General features: G+C 37.4%; 1 protein-coding gene across 1 annotated transcript in view; it reads left to right on the plus strand.

Annotated features, from left to right (window-relative positions):
* The first annotated feature begins 296 nt into the window (after positions 1-296).
* LOC111147958 (dynein axonemal heavy chain 6) overlaps positions 297-22,275 on the plus strand; it is a 247,580-nt gene continuing 225,601 nt past the window's right edge. Inside the window, exons 1-3 of the mRNA XM_022504259.1 lie at positions 297-521; positions 8,251-8,427; positions 11,944-12,203. Coding sequence (XP_022359967.1) covers positions 297-521; positions 8,251-8,427; positions 11,944-12,203 — 662 coding nt within the window. The remainder of the gene's footprint in view (positions 522-8,250; positions 8,428-11,943; positions 12,204-22,275) is intronic.

The raw sequence follows: 22,275 nt of genomic DNA on the forward strand, positions 1-22,275 counted from the left end.
TTTTTTTTTAAAGATTTTATTTATTTATTTGACAGAGAGAAATCACAAGCAGGCAGAGAGGCAGGCAGAGAGAGAGGAGGAAGCAGGCTCCCCGCCGAGCAGAGAGCCCGATGCGGGGCCCGAACCCAGGACCTGGGATCATGACCTGAGCCGAAGGCAGCGGCCCAACCCACTGGGTCACCCAGGCGCCCCAGCATTCCCTAGTTCTTAAGTCAAATCCATGAGTCCCACTTCCAAAGTTCTTTTGCTCTACCTTTAATTTTTCTTTTGCAGACCCTCTCTTTCTAGGAGTGAGAATGGCTGTTCACACCTCAGAGGAGGATGTCAAACTAAAAAATATTGAAGAGCAGGTGGAAAACCCTACCCTTGCAAGACTGAACAGTATAGCAGCAAAGGGAAGATTGAGTTTTGTAGTACCCACCGAAAATGAATTTGACACACAATTCCTGACATTTAAGCACAATACAAAAGCTCAAGAAAAAACAAGAAAACGACAGCAGCCTATAAAACTAGAGCCTCTGGTAAGTTCAAAAACCAGCATTTTAGCCACTTTTGGCTACACAGGAGGTTGAAAAATTCCTATAGAAGATGGTCATTTCCAGACTCTTAATTAACAAAAGAGGAATGAAAACCCAAAAGTTAAGCCTTGTTTTTGAAGCTGTAAACACTGTAAACATTTATTAAAAAAAAAAAAGCAAACAAACTAGCTGTAGGCACTATTCAAGATGGGAGATACAGTGGTGAACAAAGTTTTCTAGCAGATAGATTCTCTCTAGAATTATGTACAGTACAGATAATTGTATAAGTTGTAAGGCTCTTTGAGATATTAGGAAGAGTAATATATATGTTATATACATATACCCATTTATTACTTCTAAAGTAATAAATGCTGAGTATCCTGAAAGTTTTTGTGCATGTCTGGAAACACTTAATTTTAAGAATCCGTTTGTGCCCTTGGATAATTCTAAATCCATGGAAAGGAGCAGTGAATGTGCATGAAATGAGAAGTGAAGGTTATCACTTGCACCCTGGGATATTACTTACTGTTGTTAGTGTTTGCGCTTTAGGTTGTTTATATGTTTATTCAAGTGTGTGTGTGTGTGTGTGTGTGTGTGTCTGTGTCTGTATAGACATATATAACTTTAAAATAAGATGATGCATGGTGGTGGGGTTATGGACACTGGGGAAGGTATGTGCTATGGTGAGTGCTGTGAAGTGTGTAAACCTGGCGATTCATAGAGCTGTACCCCTGGGGCTAATAATACATTATATGTTAATAAAAAATTAAAAATTAGAAATAAGATTATGCAATATGTACCGATTTTCAAAGTGAAATAAACATACAGAAGTTTTTCTAATGCATGCATAATGAGCTATCTTTTCTAACAGTGACACCGTATTGTTGCATGGGTGTGCCATACTGTATATCCATTAACTGGTGCCCTCTTGATGGGAGTCCAGCTTATTTGCTATTTGTTTTGTTATTGTTTTTGTTTTGTGATTACAGATAATGCTGCATCTAATGGCCTTGCTTTTGTACATATAAAGATAGATTCCTAGAAGTGTCATTGTATAGTTCTTGGACTTCTGAAGTACATTTTTCATTTTGAAAAATATTGCTCAGTTGCAATCGAGGTTTAACCAGGTTACCTTTCTACCTACAGTGTAGAAGAGGGCCCATTTGCCCACATCTTTGCCAAACCTGACGCTCAGTTCTTTATTTTTGCTAGACTGATAGGTTAAAATGGCATCACATTGTTGTAATTTGCATCTTATTAGCGAAGTGTATTTTCACTCACTCATTGGCACATTACTATTTTGTGGATTCTGTTCATAACCTTTGCCCACTTCAACATTAGATTATTGGGCACCTGGCTGGCTCAGTGGGTGGAGCATGCCACTCTTGATCTTGGGGGTGCGAGTTCAGGCCCAGTTTGGGTGAAGAGAGTGCTTAAAAAGAAAATATTTTAAAAAGATCAGATTGTGGGCGCCTGGGTGGCTCAGTGGGTTAAACCTCTGCCTTCAGCTCAGGTCATGATCTCAGGGTCCTGGGATTGAGTCCCGAATTGGGCTCTCTGTTCAGCAGGGAGCCTGCTTCCCTCTCTCTCTCTGACTGCCTCTCTGCCTACTTGTGATCTCTCTCCCTCTCTGTCAAATAAATAAATAAAATATTTTAAAAAATCAGATTGCTTACCTTTTCCCCTATCAGTTTATGAGTTTTGAAAAAAAATATGTATTATGAATATTAATCCTTACTCCATTGTTTCTCAAACTTCAGTATTCGTTCCTTTTGAAGGAAAACATTCTTGAGCATCCATAATTCTGATCTGTTATTTTTATTTTTAGGTTACCTTATGGCACTGACCTCTGTTGTCTCTTCTAGGGAGTTCATTCTGTGTGCCTGCATTACATGTGTGGGGCATCAGGGTCTACCTATTGTTTTTCTCCCATGGACTTAGTATGAAACCTTTCACATTTATTTCTTTGTAACATATTTACCTTCACTTGGCAAAAGTGTGCCATTAACCCTTTATGATTAAAGTTGTTCTATTTGTCTTCAGTGCAGTTAATTTGTGTATATTGAATATTTATTATGTACCCACTATGCGCCAGGCTTTGGGCCATGCTCTGGGAATATGGCAATGAACAAAGCAGACAAGATTCCTATTAACATGCTAGTAACCCTAAATAAATAGATTGAATAATGTCATGTAATGATAGGTGTTATTAAGAAAATAATACAGGGAATGTGGTGGAAACAAATGGCAAGACTACATAAGTTTGTTTGACTACAAAGTTCTCCTTAAGATGTCATCTGAACAAGTCCCTGACTATAGCCCATATCACCTGCCACACATGTGAATGGACGAGCCATCGGCTGATTCTAGTCCCCAGCCTTTGAGCTGTCTTAGCTGATGCTCTGAAGAGCAGAGGCAAGCTGTCCCCAGTGAGTTCTGCCTAAACTGTAGATTTTTGAGCAATATAAATGGAGGTGTTTTTTAAGTTATTAAGTTTGGGGCTGTTTGTTAGGTACTAATAATAGATGACTAGAGCAATATAACTAATTCATAAATATGGCAATTCATACAGTACTAAAAATAATAAGGAATAAAGTGAAAATGAGCTGAATTTCCATCATGCAGAGAGAAAGTAGCTTTGTTTTCAAGTGATGGATTTCATGTGTACTGGTATCTGTAGTTTGGTTTGTATAGAGTTAATACTGTGGTATGTTCTTTTTATGATTGCTACCCTTTCTCTCTTTTCCTCCCCTTCATTTTCCTCTTCTCCTCTCCCTACCCCTTCCCTCTCATTCCTACTTTCTCTCCCTTCCTCCCTCCCACTCCCTTTCCCTTTTCTGTTCTTCTTCCACATTTTCCCCTAACAATTCTCCCATCTCTGAGCCCTTTGTCTATGGTATTTAAGGTTAACAACAATCTAGTGTATATCACTTCTTGCTTTTCCCCATGTTCAGTTTTATACAAATGGATAAACACACACAAAATACATATTTAGACGTCTGGACATTTGTTGTCCTAAAACATATTATAAATATAAATATAGTACTCTACATGTTGCTCTTTACACCTACATATCCATTCTTCCAGGTCAGATGATATTTCTTTTTTTAGAGAGAGTGCGAGCGTGTGGCGGGGAGTAGGTGGTGGGGTTGGTACGGGTGCAGAGAGAGAGAGTCCCAAGCAGGCTCCATACCCAACCTGGAATCTGATACCAGGCTCAATATCATGACCCTGAGATCATGACCTGAGCCAAAATCAAGAGTCAGAGGCTTAACCGACTGAGCCACCCAGAGGCCCTTCAGATGATATTTCTGTAACATTCTTTTTAATGGTTGCCTATCCCATTAAAGTATCGCATTGCATTAATAGTCCATAATTTATTAATTCATTCTCTTTTGGCAAGTTTGTTCTGCAAATATTTACAGTGGTTCAGCAAAATCATTGTATTATCCATTCCAACTGGTGCTTAGATTCTTTTGGGATAGAGTTCCATGATTGGTTTTGTGGAGTTGAAGAGCAAAAAGTATATCTATGTAATTTGATTTGATTCAAACACATTTTACTTGGGGACCAGTTTCCCAAACCAGTGCTTATGTGCAGCCTAAATTAAATTTTACTTTTACCCTTTCCTAGGTTTTCCTGCACCATCTTCTAGCCTTTTTTTTTTTTTTTCCTAATTGGGAAGGCTGAAACTGCACCCTCACATGGGCTGCTGCTAATCATCTCTCCATGTGATTTGTGTTAATGGGTCCTATTCTTATCTGAATTGCAGCGTTCTGTTTGTATTGGACTTTTGTTTTCTCCCCATTAACCACCATTTTATACTCATTCTGTTGACAGCATTTCCCCACATTTTCTCCCATTTTACTCTTCTTTATTTTTATGCTTTACATTTAAAGCTTTCATTCATGTGAACTTTTAAATTTGATGTGAGGAAAGGGACTAATTTCATTTTCTTCGTAATGTTTTGTAAGCACCACGTTTCTCCTACTAAATTAAAACATCACCTTTATCATGTATAAAATTCTTTTATCTGGTGAGACCTACTTACAGATTCTTGATTCTTTTCTCTACCGATCTTACCACATTGTTTTGGTCACAGTGGTTTTTTAACATTATTTTGATAAGTAGAAGGCAACTGCTTCCTCACTATTCCTATTTTGTGTATATTCTCTGTTTTAGATAGTTATCCTTCCATATAAACTTTAAAATTTGTCCTTCTTAGATAAGTAATTCATTTTAAAATGTACAGAAGTTGCACAGTTAAAGTCTATTTTCTTCCACTGTCCCTCATCCATCCAGGTTCCTTCTCTAGAGGCAACCAGTCGAATGAAAAGCATGTGTTATGTATGCTTTCAGAGATGTATTATGCTGTATAACCCTAAAACTAGCATGCTAAACAAACTTTCCTGCCCCTTGCTTTCTTCATTTAATACATAGCTTGGAGATCATTTCATTTCAGTTCAAAAAGTTTTTGTTTTAAATATTTTATTTATTTATTTTGACAGGCAGAGATCACAAGTAGGCAGAGAGGCAGATAGAAAGGAGGAAGCAGGCTCCCTGTTGAGATCAGGATCCTCAGATCACTACCTGAGCTGAAAGCAGAGACTTTAACCCACTGAGCCACCCAGGCGCCCCCAAAAAGTTTTTTAATACCAATTTTCTTTATAGATCATAATATCCTATCACAGATGAATATGCCATAATTTATTTAGCAAGCCCCAAATTTATAGATTAGGTTTTTAAAATATATTTTTATAACAACAGTGTTACAGTGAATAATCTTGGAATCCGTCATCTCATACATGTGATCTTCTATCTGTAGGCAGACTTCCTAGAGATGGGATTGCCAATTCAAAACATATGTACATTTGTAATTTTGGATAGTAAATGTTGCTTCAGTAGTAGAAGAAAAATGCTATCTTAGAGGAGTTTTAATTTAAATTTCTTTTTTGAATAAGGTTGAACATCTCTCCATATGTTTAGGAGTTACTGTTTTTCTGTCTGTGAAATATATGAATCTTCATGTCTTATTTTCTAATTGGGTCATTGGTATTTTTCTTATTGATTTGCATGAATACTTCATATATTAGGAAATAAGACCTTATCTGTGGTAAGCATGATAAAAATTTAAAGTTTTCCTAATTTTTATGTAATTGATTAATTTATGTCTTCTGAGTATTGTGTAATACATAGGTGCTCCATTTAGCAAGACTTTAGAGATAAAATTATCTGGTGATGTCATAGATACTTCTCTTTGAAAATTACTTCAGGATTTTTTTTTTTTATTTTTGTTATTTTACATTTAGATCTTTGATCTATTCAGAATTTTTCTCAGTGTAATGAATGAGAGGATCTAACTTTTTTCTTAACAGCTACCCAGTTATTTCATTATTATTTACTGAATAATATCGTTTTCCTAAAATTATCACCTTTATTATAGACTCAGTTCCCTTTAATATTTTGGGATCCATTACTGGACTTTCTATTCTGATTCATTGGTCTGTTTTCCTATTCATGTGTCCAGAATACATAGCTTTAATTATTGTAATTTTAAAACATTTTAATATCTGGCAGAGCTGGTGTTCATTGATGACTCTTCTTCCCACCCAGAACTTTTGTGGCTATTCTTTTTAATTGATTTTTATGTATTAAATTTAGGGTCAGATTGTCTAATATCTAAGACATCCTATCAGGATCATATTAAGTTTATAGGTTAACTTAAAATTGACTTTTATTATAATTAATTTTCCAAGTAAAGAACAAAATAGAATTTTATTTGTTTGCTTTTTCTTCCATGACCATGAGTGTTGCTTACTTACTTATTAAATTTATAAACAGGTTTTATATCTGGATGCAAATTTTGTGCTAGTTTTTTGTTTTCTCAAGTGTTTTAGGTAAACAAAATCATCTGAGAGAATAAACAATAATCTAATTTTTTTGTATTTTTGCCAGTTTATTTGAAAAATTCAATTTCTCCCAGAATTTTACTGTAGGAAGTTTCAAATATACAGAAAAGTTGAAATAATAGTAAAATGAATACTTATGTACCATCTACCTAGATTAAAAAATTGTTAATATTTTGCCATATTTGCTTTCTTTCTCTTTATATATACATATACGCTTGTTGCTTTGTTATTTAAAAGTGAATTGTAAGGGAATTCTTGAAGCTGAAATGAAAGGGCACTATAATTAATAACAGGAAAACATGAAAATATAAATCTCACTGCTAAAGGTGAATATATAGTAAAATTCAGAATAATCTAATGTAAATGTGGTGGATTTGTCACTTATTTATAAAGCTAGTTGAAGGAAAGACAAAAGTTGTAAAAATACAGATGCAATACTTTGTTGTAATACACAAGATAAAAATACATGAACTGTGTTATTAAATGTTGATGGGGATTCCCTTTTCTCCACATTCTCACAAACACTTGTTTCTTATCTTTTTGTTAATAGCCATTCTGACAGGTGTAAGGTGGTGTCTCATTGTGGCTTTGATTTGCATTTCTCTGATGATTAGTGATGTTGAGCATCTTTTCATATACTTGCTGGCCATCTGTATGTCTTCTTTGGAAAAAGTGTCTATAGAGATCCTCTGCCCATTTTAAAAATTGGATTATTTTGTTTTTGCTATTGAGTTGTATGAGTTCTCTATATATTTTGTGTCTTAACCCCCTATCACTATATTATTTGCAAATGCTTTCTTCCACTTGGTAGATTGCCTTCTCATTTTGTTGATGGTTTCACCTGCTCTGCAGAAGCTTTTCTCCCCCTTCTTACCTTATGATTCTGGTCTGTGTTTCTTTTCTACACTTTTATATAGCTGAGATCCTCCTGCCTCCATTTATGTAGTTTTTTTTTCCATTCTTCAGTGAATGGCTCAAGAGGGATTTTTAGCCAAAACCAAATGTAATTTAAACAGCTGCTTCCTATGCTTACTCCATTTTTTTCTCACTCCAGTTGTAAGAGATTAGCTATCATGCTAAAATCATAATGCTTAGAAATGTAAAGCCATTATGGTGAATTCCTTGCATTAGTGTATCATGTTGAATGCTGGATTTTAATTGCCTTAATCTGAAATTTGATCAGCCTAATATAATGCCACAATTTCTTTTATCTATTTATGCCACAATTTCTTTTAGATCTTCAATCATTGTGGCTATGGAAATTGATTAATGACTTTTGGGTAGAGTGTGAGGATTGTGCAGTCCTTCTCACAATAACTGTTGTAGTGAATGGTGGGGGCTTGTAATGCCCAATTATTGCGTATGTGATTTCATGCTTCTGAGCCTTTTCTGTCAGAACCTTACTCCTAGAAGTACTCATTGGTCATTAAGGGAAAGAATTGATAGAAACCAAATAGAAAAGTCTTAGTGTAGTGATAGACTGTGGCCAGACCATGATGATAACTACCACAATGTTTGTGACTTCGATAGGAATTTAGTCCAGGGAGATCAGTTTCCAACAGGAGTAGAGTCCAAAGAATAAGACAAGCTCATGTTAATATTAAAAAGATTGGGATGCCTGGGTGGCTCAGTTGGTTGGGCGGCTGCCTTCGGCTCAGGTCATGATCCCAGTGTCCTGGGATCGAGTCCCACATCCGGCTCCTTGCTCAGCACGGAGCCTGCTTCTCCCTCTGCCTCTGCCTGTGCTCACTCTCTCTGACAAATAAATAAATAAAATCTTAAAAAAAAAAAAAAAGATTAACATATCTCTTTATTCCCAAAAGCCAGTGCTAAAAGCGTACCAAGATCGTAAGAGGCCAGAATACATATATGAGCAGAACCGACTTCAGTTAGTCACTTCTGGAATCACAAAATCTCCAAGAAGCAGTGAAGAAAGAGGTTCTGCCAAAGTATCTATTCAGTATCCTGAACACCAAGATCCTGCAGCAAAGAAAATAAAGGTATACTATTAAAGTACTTAATTGAGCCTTTCACTTTAATTTTAGTTTCCTATAACATTGCTAACATTCTTATAACCCATAAGAATAGTTGCAAAAATTTTCTCTATCAGGTTGCACAATGTGTTTGGGGAATACCGTACTTCTCAGTTCTTCTTCCAGGAAAATTTAGACAGTAGAGGAAAATCACAAAGGAAAACTTGCACCATTTGTTCAGTGTCCTCTGATCTTGTCTTGCATATTAAAGAAGACATAATAGTGTTTTGAATTTTATTTTACCTTTTGTGAAATTTTCATCATTATTATCCAGAATGACAATTTTTGAAGACCTTGGTGAAGGCAATAAAATAGAAACTAAACCAGCTAGGAAGACAGCTTCTGTGATTGGCGAGCTGTAGAGTGGCATGCTGCCTTGAAAGGAATAAGTGAGTAGTAGCTTGGGAGAAATCACCAGAGCAGAGCTCTCTGTAAATAGCTGCGGATAATTAAACAGAGGAATAGAAGCAGAAGAAAATGTGGACACACTCATGGTAAAAATGCTAACAGAGCTGAGAGTTCTCCGAGCTTTTTGAGAGGATCCTTTGAGACCCGTTGAACATTTCAGTGCTAGCGTCTTTCAGGCTGTGGGCTAGAGTAGCAGAGAGGAACAGATGAAGACAGGTTCCACCCTCGAGGATTGCAGAATCTCTGTAAGCGCTCAGACTCAGTGAGGTGCAGTCAGAGCTCTCATTGGTCATTGGAAGTACAAACTGACTGAACTGAATAGAAAGGAATGCTTGCCCCTGGTGGTGAAGGGAAGGGTCAGTGGAGGAAATGCTTCTCTAGGGAATGGCACTAGGCTTGGAGGAATGAATGGAAAGTTAATAAGGCAGATCAGGTGGGAGAACGGTGGGTTTGAGAGGCTGAGTGGAAGGAGACTCACTGTGAGTGTGGGTGAGATCACCCTCAAAGAATATTACATGATCAATTGTATGAAATTATAAAGCCTCAATTTTGTTTCTCTAAAATAGGAAAGGAGAGCAAGCTATCTTAAGTAAGGCCAAGAAAGTTCTGATTGCCCATAAATTAGTTTATTTGATGTAAAGTCAGCATCATGATCTTCAATTTAAAGGAGAGGAATGAAATTATGCACATTTGGGATGAAGGGAGAGGGCTAAAAGGGAATGTTATATTGTGTGTTATACCTGGTTGTAGTTGTAATTAAGTGAAGAATTCAGTAAGAGTTAGGGGTTATAGGGAAACTTAGAAGAAATGGATATTCCATATAAAAAGAAAAGGGTATTTATTCTGAAAAGAGGGTCATTTTGGGGGGATATTGATTTCTCAGAATGAGTTTAGAATGGGAATATATCAGTGAGGACTCCCTGGGAGATAAAAGAAGGCAGCTGAGGTTTTGCTTCTGGTAAATAAGGAAGAATGACTTAACAAATTGGACTGGACATCAAGCATAGAGAACACTACAGGTGTTCTATACTTTATAAATAAATGCTTCGTGGGGTTCCTGGGTGGCTCAGTCGGTTAAGGGTCTGCCTTTGGCTCAGGTCATGATCTCAGGGTCCTGGGATTGAGCCCTGTGTTAGGCTTCCTGCTTAGTGGGGAGTCTGCTTCTCCCTCTCCCTCTGCCCCTCCCTCAACTCGTGCGCCTGCTCGAGTGTGCACACTTTCTTTCAAATAAATAAATAAAATCTTTAAATACACACACACACATACATACATACATACATACATACTTTTTTCACTCTTTTTCTACCGCCTCCACAAAATCTGAACTTGTATGGCTGCTTAAATTGAATTATATCTTTGCACTGAGTTACATAACTGGAAATAAGAACTCAGATGAAAATATATAGGCCTATTGTTGAAGAAATCTTGTACTTAGAAGGCACTAAAACTTTTGAAGGATTTAATAAAGAAAATACATGCATTTTCTGTTAAAAATATTAATACTGTAGTCCCATAAAAATATTAAAGTTAACTTCAGCCCTTGTTGAAACATTGGGAGAAGGCAATGTGTATTTTCTCTGGTTTATGGGTATCTGGTTTGGCCTATTCTTTTATATAAGAAAACAGTGTTATTGCTGCTGTCCCTGGCCATTAAGTTGAAAAAACACATTGTATCTTTTGAGTTCAAAGATGTATTTTCTTCAGCTCTAAACTTCATAGGATTTTTATCTGAAACTCTTATTCGTTGGGGTGTATTTAATGAGAGAGGGAGAAAGATGGGATCTGTGAATACAACCTTTCTGGGGATGTTGTTTCATAGGGATTGTGCTTATCAGTCTCTCTTGGAATGGTAGCCCCGGGGCTCCTGGGTGGCTCAGTCAGTTAAGCATCTGCCATTGGCTTGGGTCATGATCCCAGGGTCCTAGGATCAAGTCCTCAGTGGGGAGCCTGCTTCTCCCTCTCCCTCTGCCACTCCCCCAGCTTGTGCACTCTTATTCTCTCTATCAAATAAATAAAATCTCCAAAAACAACAAAAAAAGACAGAAAGAAACAAATGGCAGCCTCTGTTAGTTATGCTCATAGGCAATAAAGTTATCATTTATATATTTACATCAGTTATTCAACAAAGCAGATCTGCCATGGTGATTCTTTTGTCAGGATGCCAGTTGCCCCTCTACTGGTGGGACCAGGTAGTAACAGTTGAAGTTAGTGTCAAATTTCCTGAAATGTGGTTATCAACCTCCTCCATGGGAGGAGGGGGTATATATGATGCTGCCCCAGAGTTTGCTGGGGGAGGAACAAAGGATTGTGAATGGCACTGAGAGCAGACAGTGGAACGGGGGAGGGGGGGATTAGAGCAAAGTTCAAGTGTGTGACCATGGTAGGGGCTTAGCTTTGGTGCTCTAGTGGTGGTCCACAGCATCCACAGCTACTGGGAGCAGGTTAGAAATGTGGGATCTCAGGCTCCACCCCAGACTGATGACAGAATCTGCATTTTAACAGGACACCTAGGGAATTCACATGGACATTTTAATGTGAGAAGCACTGGTCTACAGAGCAGACAATCATGAGTTTGTAGCATGTAGTCTTCTGCAAGGCTATTATTATATAATGATCCCCAATACTCAATGTAACCACCCCTTACATTCACTAAAAAGAATTTTATTATGAGCCATGATAATGGCTGTTTAAGATTTCACTCACTGAAAAGCATTAAGGTCTTCAGAACTAGGTGAGGAGGTTGAGGGGAGAGGCCATATTCAAGATGGATGCAAAGCAACTGAGCAGGATGAGTGCTGGGCTCCCGAGAACCCCAGAGAGCTAGTAGTGTTTTGATGTAACAAACACAGAATTGAAGGAGAGAAGGTGGCAATGGGAGCGATGCTGGGGGGTTGAGAAAGGGGATGGACACCTGGATAATTATAATAATTTGAATTTTTCTGTTCAAAAATGTTTGCCGTTGAACCCAAACATCTCAAACAGTATGGTAACTAGTGCTTGAGGTTAATACTTTGTCATTTTTTTATACTTTGTTTTTTGCAAAAATTCATATTTTTAAAAATTGGCTTTGTTTAGACCCAGCGGCCCTCTACTGAGTTGTTCACTCCGTCTGCTAAACAGTCCCATGCCGGTATTGGAAGAAGAGGTCTCTATGGGACTAGTTCCTCAGCATACCCTAAGTACGTTTTCCATGACCGGGAAGAAGTCATTAAAGCCAACATTTGTAATCCCTTGCAAATCATTAAAATAATACGTGAAAATGAACATCTTGGATTTCTTTACATGATCCCTGCAGTGCCAACATCTTCCATTGATTATGATACATATAATCTCAGGTGAGTTCTCTTTTATAAAACAATGTATTAAACAGTAACAGTTTCAATTAAGATTTCAAATGTAGCCCAAATTGGCTGGGCATTAATGATAAATGTCAAATATAAATTTGGTTATCATCAGATGATAAATGAATCTTAATCACAACAGTGTTACTTATTTTTTCCATTTAGCTTTCCTTTCCTTGTAGACATTATTTTACAGAGTAGTGCACTGTTGTGCTTCTTCTATGTTTATATTATATAGTGTCATCTATTGTTAACCAGTAGTCCAAAGATAATTTTGATATTTTGTGATTACTGAGAAAAGAAGATGGCAAGATACAAAAAGTAGGTACATGATTTGCTTTATATGTTATTTCAACTTTCCTTAGTAGAGATAAAGATTTTTTTATAAATGGAAGGAGCTTGATAACTTAAGGTATTTATACAGATTAGTAACACACACTCACATATATACTTTATTATTATTAAATACATTTGTAGTTGAAATAATTAGAAGAATCATACAAATGTGAGTCTTAAAAAAGATTTTATTTATTAGAGAGAGAGAGAGATAGTAAGAGAGAGCACAAGGGGGAGGAGAGGGAGAAGCAGGCTCCCCAGTGAGCAGGGAGTGACACAGGGCTGGATCCCAGGACCCTGGGATCATGACCTGAGCCCAAAGCAGACATTTAACTGACTGAGCCACCCAGGTGCCCCTATGAATTGCTTTAAAGTTCAGCACAACAGGTAGTAGAATTTAAAGATAATACTGGCTTTCCTCCATTGTTGTTTAGTTGGATTGATAACAGCTGTCAAGATAGCCTTTCCTGGGAAGGTGACAGTAGTTTAGCTTTACCACCAAATTCCCATTCTCTGCTACATGGGAGGATAAAGAATTCTTAAGAATTCTCTTATTCTGGGGCGCCTGGGTGGCTCAGTGGGTTAAACCCTCTGCCTTCGACTCGGGTCATGATCTCGGGGTCCTGGGATCGAGCCCCACGTCAGGCTCTCTGCTCAGCAGGGAGCCTGCTTCCCCCCCTCTCTCTGCCTGCCTCTCTGTCTACCTGTGATCTCTGTCTGTCAAATAAATAAATAAAATCTTTAAAAAAAAATTAAAAAAAAAAAGAATTCTCTTATTCTCCCTTATAAAGCACTGTTGTTTTGACTGAGTCAGGTAACACCGAGGACAGCTCTCCTTCTGGAAAAAAGAGGGAGAGAAGAATAACATTTTAGTAAAATTTTTAGATGGTAGATTTACTATAAATCTCAAAGAGCTTAATTAGAGTGAGAAATAATTTGAAGAAAGAAGAGAGATGCTTGTAAGAATCCAGTCATTCGGCAAAAATGTACTGATTACCCACTCTGTAGCATTAACTCTTCTAGGTACTAGAGATGTGTTATTGAACCATCTAGATGAAAATCGCTGTCCTCATGAAGCTTACATTTTAGCGGAAGGAGACAATAATAAACACATTATCTGAGTAAATTACAGAGAACGCTAGATGGTGATAAGTATTAGAGAAAAAAAGAGAGTAGAGTAAAGGAAATTGGGAGTTCTGGGGAAGAAGTTGTGAATTAAGTGAGATGTCAGGGTGGGCCTCATTGACAAGCTGCTATTTGAGTAAGGAATGGAAGGAGAAGGAGTGAATGATGTGCTGGTGGGGGGAAGTGAGCATTCCAGACAGCAGGAAAGTGAATACAAATATCCCAAGGCAGGAGCATACCTGGCATAGACAGGAAGAAAAGAGAAGGCTCATGTGACCACAGTAGAGTGAATGAGAGCTAGGGTACAGATCATGAAGGGGCTTTCCAGCCATGGTATGAACATTAGCTTTTACTCTGAGAAAAGTGGAGAACCATGGACAGACTTCAAGCAGAGAAGTGTTATGATCTGAGTTACATTTTTGAAAAGGACTGCTCTGATTGCAGTGTAGAGATTAGACTTCTGAGAAGCAAGGGCTGAAACAAGTAGACCAATTTGATGGCTATTCAGGTGAGAGATGAACCAGGTGGAGGTGATGAAAAGTGGAAAAAAGTTTGAAGGTCAAGCCAACAGGATGTTTTTATGGACTATATGCAAGGTGGACAACCAGAGAGGAGTCCAGGATGACTTTAATGATCCATTGACTGAGCAAGAATAGTGCTATTATCTGAGACATGGAAGATTGGATGGGACAGATTTGTTGGGGGAAAAAAGTGAGTTTGGGTTTGGATCTACTAATTTTGGGATACCGAAGATAGACAAGAATTGAGGTGGTAGATGAAAGGAGAATAGGGGTTGAGTGAGGTTTTTTGTTTTGTTTTGTTTTTTTAAGATGGAGAATTAACATACAATAGAATTTAAAGCCCTTTGAAGTAAAAAATCAAAAAAATCCCTTCAATAGTATTGTCATCCCCACAGCTGCCTTACTAGTTCTTTCTAGTTTTTGGAGAAGAGTTTATGGATCTTAAGTGGTGACTGATCAGCAAAAATGGTTTATTTGCTGATTTTTAATACTTCTTGATTAATATGTGAAATGTTTTCATAGCTTTCTCTTGTTTAAAAAAATTATAACCCAGATATTAAGAGGTGCCATTTGTGATAATTCATTCCCCATTATGAGAGGAGTAAAATTTTGCCAAATGTAAAATGATTTTCATCTATTTACTAGCACAAGACAAAATATGAAAGATGAATATGCAAACTGTGCTTTTGTCCAATTCAGGAAATTAATGGTATTTCTAGACTAATGAGCACTTCTACTTGGGGAACTGAGTTGATATATTTTTTGTTGTTTTTTTTTTTTTAAGATTTTATTTATTTATTTGACAGAGATCACAACTAGGCAGAGAGGCAGGCAGAGAGAGAGAGGAGGAAGCAGGCTCCCCGCCGAGCAGAAAGCCCAACACAGGGCTCGATCCCAGGGCCCCAGGATCATGACCTGAGCTGAAGGCAGAGGCCTTAACCCATTGAGCCACCCAGACGCCCTCTGAGTTGATGTTTTATACTTCTTTGGACTGATAGTCATGATGCTTGATGGGAATATGCAAGGTCTCACTTAAGAAGACAGAGTTGGAATCATAGTTTATTATGTGTTAGGGTTGATGTTCATTTTTTCTCCCTGGCCTGAACTCCGGATATCAGAAATGTTATGAAAAGATAATCATTGAGTGGTACAAAATTGGAAGCAGCTAAATTGGAAGTTAAAAATAGGAAATACTGGGTCAATGAGATAAGGACATGTTAAACTAAACTCCTTTTAAAAGTAATGTGATAAGGGACACCTGGGTGGCTCAGGCAACTGAGGGGCTGCCTTCAGCTCAGGTCATGGTCCCAGGTCCTGGGATCAAGTACCATGTTGGGCTCCCTGCTCAGTGGGGAGTCTCCTTCTCCCTTTGCCCCCGCCCCCCCCCCGCCAACCCTGGGCTCGTGTGCTCTCTCTCTCTCTCTCAAGTAACAAAGTGAAATCTTAAAAAAGAAAAAAAAGTAATTTGATAAAATATAATGCCTTTGCATATTTTTCAAGTATAGTGAAAAACATCAGATGTACAGTTCTATTATGTTTATCTCTACCATGATGCCTCTAAGTAAGAAAATAGTTCCTTTTATCAAGTTTGTTCTAAAATATCACTGTAGTGCTATGTGTTAGGTGTAACAATTTTGTCAGGAATAAGCTTCAAGGAGATGTCTAAATATGCTGGAATATCAACCTGAGTGAGCACACAACTATATGCTGCAGGTTATTTTGCTCAGCAAGGGGGCGTACTGGTGACTCTGGGCAGCAATCCTACGAGGAAAAAGGAAGCAAGGCAAAGGATCAGGAGCTAGGGCTCCTGGGTGACTCAGTTGGTTAAGCAACTGCCTTTGGCTCAGGTCATGATCCTGGAGTCTGGGGATCAAGTGCCATGTCAGGCTCCCTGCTCAGTGGGGAGTCTGCTTCTCCCTCTGACCGCCCCCCCCCCCCCCCGCCCCGGCCATGGTCTCTCTCTCTCTCTCATTCTCTCTCTCTCAAATTAAAACAAACACAAAAAGATCAAGAACTAGGGAGATCATGAAGAGCACAGAGAACAGAGAATGGAATTGATCAAGACAAAATAATCCTGGTTTTGTTAGACTTAGAGCTTGAACAAGAGTGACTGGAATTGAAGGGTAGCCATGAGGTATGGGGGGAGACAGTTGGCTAGAGAATTGTATGAGAGCACACTAAAGTGAATCCCCATATTTTGCGTATCATAAAAAATGATTTATTGGGGTTTGCTATGTTCTAGGCAAAGTATGTATATATGTAAATCATTAAGTCCTCACAAAATACTATAAGATGGATACAATTATTGCCTCTGTTTTACAAATGAGTTACAAAATGATTAAGTTACTTGCCCTAGTGGTCCATCCATGTTGTTGCAAGTGGCAAGATCTCATTCTTTTTTATGGCTGAGAGAGGTGTATATATATATATTTATATGGTGTGTGTGTGTGTGTCTGTGTGTATACATACACACAGACACACACCACATCTTCTTTATCTTCTTTAATGGACACTCAGGATTGCTTTCATATCTTGGCTATTGTAAGTAATGCTGCAGTTAACATAAGGGCACATATATCTTTTTTGAATTAGTGTTTTTGTTTTCTTCAGATAGATATCTAGTAGTGAATTTCCTGGATCATATGGTAGCTCTATTTTTAGTTTTTTGAGGAAACTTCCTGTTGTTTTCCTTAGTACTCATACCAGTTTACATTCCTACCAACAGTGTAAGAGGATTCCCTTTTCTCCACATCCTTGCCAACACCTATTATTTCTTGTCTTTTTGATAAGAGCCATTCTGACAGGTGTCATATGATACTTCATTGTGATTTGGTTTGCGTTTCCCAGATGATTAGTGATGTTGACCATATTTTCATGTGCCTGTTGTCTTCTTTGGAAAAATAGCTATACAGATCCTCTGTCCATTTTCTAATTGGATTCTTTGACTTTTTGTTATTGAGTTATATGAGTTCCTTATCTATTTTGGATATTAATCCTTTATCAGATATATGATTTGCAAATATCTCCTCCCTTTCAGTAGATTGCCTTTTCATTTTGATGATTTCCTTCACTACGCAGAAGATCTTCAATTTGATGTAGTCCCACTTGTTTATTTTAGCTTTTGTTGCCTGTGCTTTTGGTGTCAAATCCAAAAAATCATCACCAAGACCAGTCTCAAGGAGTTTACCACTTATGTTTTCTTCTAGGAGTTTTATGGTTTCAGGTTTTATGTTCAAGTCTTTAATCCATGTTGATTCAGTTTTGTGTATGATAGATGGTGATCCAGTTTCATTCTTTTGCATGTGACTGTCCAGTTTTCCCAGCACCATTTACTGAACACACTGTTCTTTCTGCACTGTATATTCTTGGCTCCTTTGTAATAAAATAATTTACCATATATACAGGGTTTATCTCTGGACTCCTTATTCTGTCCTCTTGATCTATGCATCTGCTTTTATGCCAATACTATACTGGTTTGATTAGTTTAGTTTTTGTAATATTGTTTGAAATCAGGGAGCATGATATCTCAATTTTTGCTTTGTCTCAGATTGCTGGGGCTATCTGGATTCTCTTGTGGTTTCTTACAAATTTTAGGATTGTTTGTTCCAATTCTGTGAAAAATGCCTTTGGAATTTTAATAGGGATTGTACTGAGTCTGTACAATGCTTTGAGTAGTATGGACATTTTATAATATTAATTATTCTAATTCATAGACATATTTACATTTATTTATGTCTTCTCTGAGAGTTTATTGCTAAAGCTAGAAAATTATGGGAACTATAAGATAAACACAGTGGTTAAAAGGAAAAAGATTGTAAACTAGGCAACATAATTAGAACGATCTCAAACTTGGATTTGTGAATCACAGTAGTGTTTCTATCCTTTGCCTAAACACCTCTTTGTATGGAAATGTTATCAAATGAATCAGTAGTTCCAAGGAAGTTGTATCAACACCTTACCAAAAGATATTCACTGTACCCAGAAAAGGATTTGAACTTTTTGAGGCATATTGAAGAACAAAATATGAAACCAAATTTTGTTTTTAGATTAACATCTCATCAATAGACTTAAGCTAGGAATGCAAGAACACACAATTAGTATCTAATGTCAGAAAAACTCACTATTGCATAATTGCGATTTTAATAGCCTATATGAACATTTTCTTGGTTCTATTTGTTACCAGAATAGCAAAGGAAATCTATCAAAAATACTACTGGTAGGTGGGGTAACTGGGTGATGGACATTAAGGAAGGAAAGAAAAAGAAAAAAAGAGAAGAAAAGAAAAAAAAGTGAATTTTACTCTATGTAAATTGTACCCCAATAAGCCTGACTTAAAAAAATATGACTACCAGATCAACATATCAGATAACAGAAATTAACACTCCAGGACATTTTATTGCAGAAAAAGAGTTTTATTGAATATTGATGAACCTATAGTGAGTAGTAACTGCTAGATAACAGTACTATGTAGAATCACAGAAGTGAAATGTTTGGAAGAACTTTGTTGTTGGTGGGGGGATGCTGCTGGCAATGAAATAGTTAAGGCAAATGAGACATTATGGAAATGCTTCTTAAAAATATATATTACATCTAGAGTTTATTCTGACAATCCTACATTCAAGTAATAAATTATTTTATTTGCAAAGGAATGCCCATAGGTAAATGTTTCCTTGCAGTTATGAATTTCAAATTAAATATCAAAATTGTGACTACAATAAAGTCTAAGACATAACAAAAAAATATGAGCACAATACCATTTTTTGTTGTTTCAGATTTAAATGCATTGATGATCCAAAGGAAAACTTTTGTCACGAATTAGAAAGTATTTTGCAAACAATTTAACTGTGCAGGCTTAGTGGATAGCTCTTGGTTTCATAACTGGATTACTTAATTGACATTTGAGCACCTGAATGAACTTCATAAAAAATTAGGGATCTGCCTGAAAATGTGTCAACATGTACTGACAAAGATTAAGAATTCAAAACATCTTGGAATTCAGCTTTGGAAAAATGATATTTAAAATGCTTCTCTAGTGATTTGTAGTGTACAATCTAGTGTACAATTTAGGGATTTAAGCCTAAAGAAAAATTCAGTCAAATAGAGTAATCTGTGTTTCAGAGAAAGCTTCACCGTTGTTTCTGAAATACTTGATATGGAAATGTTTGAATTTTAAGTCAACTTGCATTTCACAAGAAGTTTCAACAATGCACTATCAAAGGGGGAAAAGGGAAGGCTATTAGAATTAAAGAATGGTAGTACATTTGGTTCTCAATTTCAAGAGAATGAATTATCCAAATTCTAGTTAATATAAAAGGGAGTTTCCAATCATAAGAGACAAAGCAATAAATCATCTGCCATTTGTTGTCTACTGTTTCTGTAAACAAAGTTTCTCAGTAGTGGTGCCTGTCAAGAATTTGAGCAGACCACTCATCATGTCTAGATTAGAAATTCAGGGGGCTACTTCAAAAAAGTTTAGTCCCAGGTGTGGTTGCTTATCAGCTATGCTTTATTTGGAAGTTTTATCAAATTCCGTATTGAATATTTCCCTGAGTACCTTGTATGTTATTTTTCTTATTCTAATATAAAGAACTTATAATTAATGTCCTCACTGGTATGCCTTATAGAATGTTACCTTTGTATGGGTATGTTAGGACATGTAGCTTGAGAAGTGTTGTTCTAGGGGACTGTAGAGCAATTTCCTCTGCATGAGAATCTGAGCTTAGTTAACTATAAAGCTCTGTTTCACTGGTATCCCAATCAGAGTAGAATGTTTGTTATTTCTAGGCAACATTGCTTCTGATAAAAATGACCCCTGATTTATAAATTATATATGCATTGGGAGAGACTAAAAATGAATTCTAAGGGCACTTAGGTGGTTCAGTTGGCTGTGTGTCCGACTTGGTTTCCACTCAGGTCATGGTCTCAGGGTCTTGAGACAGAGTCTCCCAGTCAGTGGGGAGTTGACTTGAGATCCTTCTTCTCCCTTTACTCGCCCCCTGCTCATGCATGCACTCTCTCTCTAAAAATAAATACATCTTAGAAAAGTAAATAAATTCAAGGTGCCTGGATGGCTCAGTCAGTTAAGCATCTGACTCTTGGTTTCAGCTCAGGTCATGATCTTGGGGTCCTGATATTGAGTCCCACATTTGGTTCTGTGCTTGGTGGGAGTCTGCTTGAGATTCTCTCTTCCTCTGCCTCTCCCATGTTTGCTCTCTCTCTCTGTCTCTCAAATAACTCTTTTACTAGGCATGTCTCTTGCAGGAATCCTGAAATCTATGCTTATAGAGTTACTGTAAGAGATACTGGCTCCTGTGGGTAATGAAGCTTTGAAGCCAGGGTGGCTTCGATACCCACCCAGTGTGGAGCTCATGTCCTTGCATCTGAGTGGTCATCTAGGGAGAGGGTAGCTCCTGGGTGGCTGCTAGATTCCTGCAAGTAGCCCCGTGGAAAAGGAGAGTTCTGATGCTGCCCTGATGGTGAGAAGTAGTTCCTACCCTATGCCTTTCTAAGTAGAGCCATGCCAAATAGAGCCCATGGAAATTTTATTAACCTGAGCATTTAGTTGAAGCTAAGAAGACCCACTGGTGGGGCAATATTTAAGTATTTCTTTTTTGTGCTCATGAAAAAGGAGCCACTGTTGGTGTCTGACAATTTCCTCCCTAGTAGATGTGGGCTTTTTTTCCATATCTGTAGAACCTCTCATCTTCCTATTATTTTATTTCTATATGTCCATATTTTGCTATTTTTTAATTTTGGTAATTGAAATAGAACCTTGATCACACTGATAAGGAACTGTGGGTGCTTCTATATGGCCATAGAGGTAACCAGACTTTTGCAATGTGATGGGTGAATACTGTACCACGATACTACAAATACCAACTCCTGGCATACCCCAAACTTTCCCAATTCTTCATATGTATTAATTCATTTAATCCTCATGCCAACTCTAAAGGTAGCTAATATTAATGTATTCATTTTACAAATGATGAAACTGAGGCAGAGTTAAAGTAACTTGACCACGTTGAGACAGCTAGTAAATTGTAGTACTAGGATTCAAACCCATGTAGTCAGACTTTAGAACCCAGCCTCTCACACACTATGCCCAATGTACTCATCTTCATAGTTACAACTGCTCCTGCCGTTTGAGTCACACATGCTATGCTAGGCTGTACTGTGCTTTCTTATTTCTTATTTCTTATTTCTTCCTCAAAAGAATCACATTAGAAGGGTATTCTCTGTTGTTGAAAGGTAAGGAAATTGAGGTACAAATGCATGAAGGACTATGGTATTTGATATTGTTTTATGATTTGTAAATAGAAATTCAAAATAATGTCTGCTACTCCCACCTTTCAATTCTGTGATTCTGTCCTCTTTTTGCAATGTTGATTTTAAAGCCATTAGAATTTAGAGGACACGTCAGAATGTATGGCAGAGCCCTCCCCAAATCCCAGGCATTTTTAGGGTCCATAGAAAGCCAAGAAAGAGGACACAATATTTCTTCTACCAGAGTGTTTCCCAATGTATATTTCCAGGAACATTCTATATAAGTGGTAATAATAGGTAGATGGTTAAAAAAATTATTCTGTTATCATATGAAATTAAGAAACATTAAATTAAATCACTGGTTGTCAACCTGGGAGATTTTGCTCCCCACCCCCCCCCCCACCCCCAGGAGACATTTGGTGATGTCTGCAGAAATTTTTGTTTGTCGTAACTAGAGACGATGGTGCTACTGGTAGCAGGTGGGAAGAGGCAAGGGAGGCTGCTAACCAGCTCACAGTGCACAGGACGACCTCACACAGCAAAGAGTTACCTGGCCCAAAATGTCAGTAGTGCTGGGATTGAGTTAAATAATGCTAATTATGCATTTCTGTCCTGTGGAGCCACCAAACTACTTCTTGAGGGACATATACAGTGATTAGGACTCTGTGAAACATAGTTATATGAGGACCATATAATCAGCTGCGTTCAGCTCAAGCCATATTACTTTCTAAGTGATCAAGTTGGTTCTCAGATGGTTCCTAAGCCTATTAAGTTGAAATTATTTTTTTAAGGAAGCTTTAAAATTTTCAAACTAAAACTAT

This window comes from Enhydra lutris, unplaced genomic scaffold, assembly GCF_002288905.1.
Source record: "Enhydra lutris kenyoni isolate GAN:26980312 unplaced genomic scaffold, ASM228890v2 scaffoldscaffold18, whole genome shotgun sequence".
NCBI classification, from domain to species: Eukaryota; Metazoa; Chordata; class Mammalia; order Carnivora; family Mustelidae; genus Enhydra; species Enhydra lutris.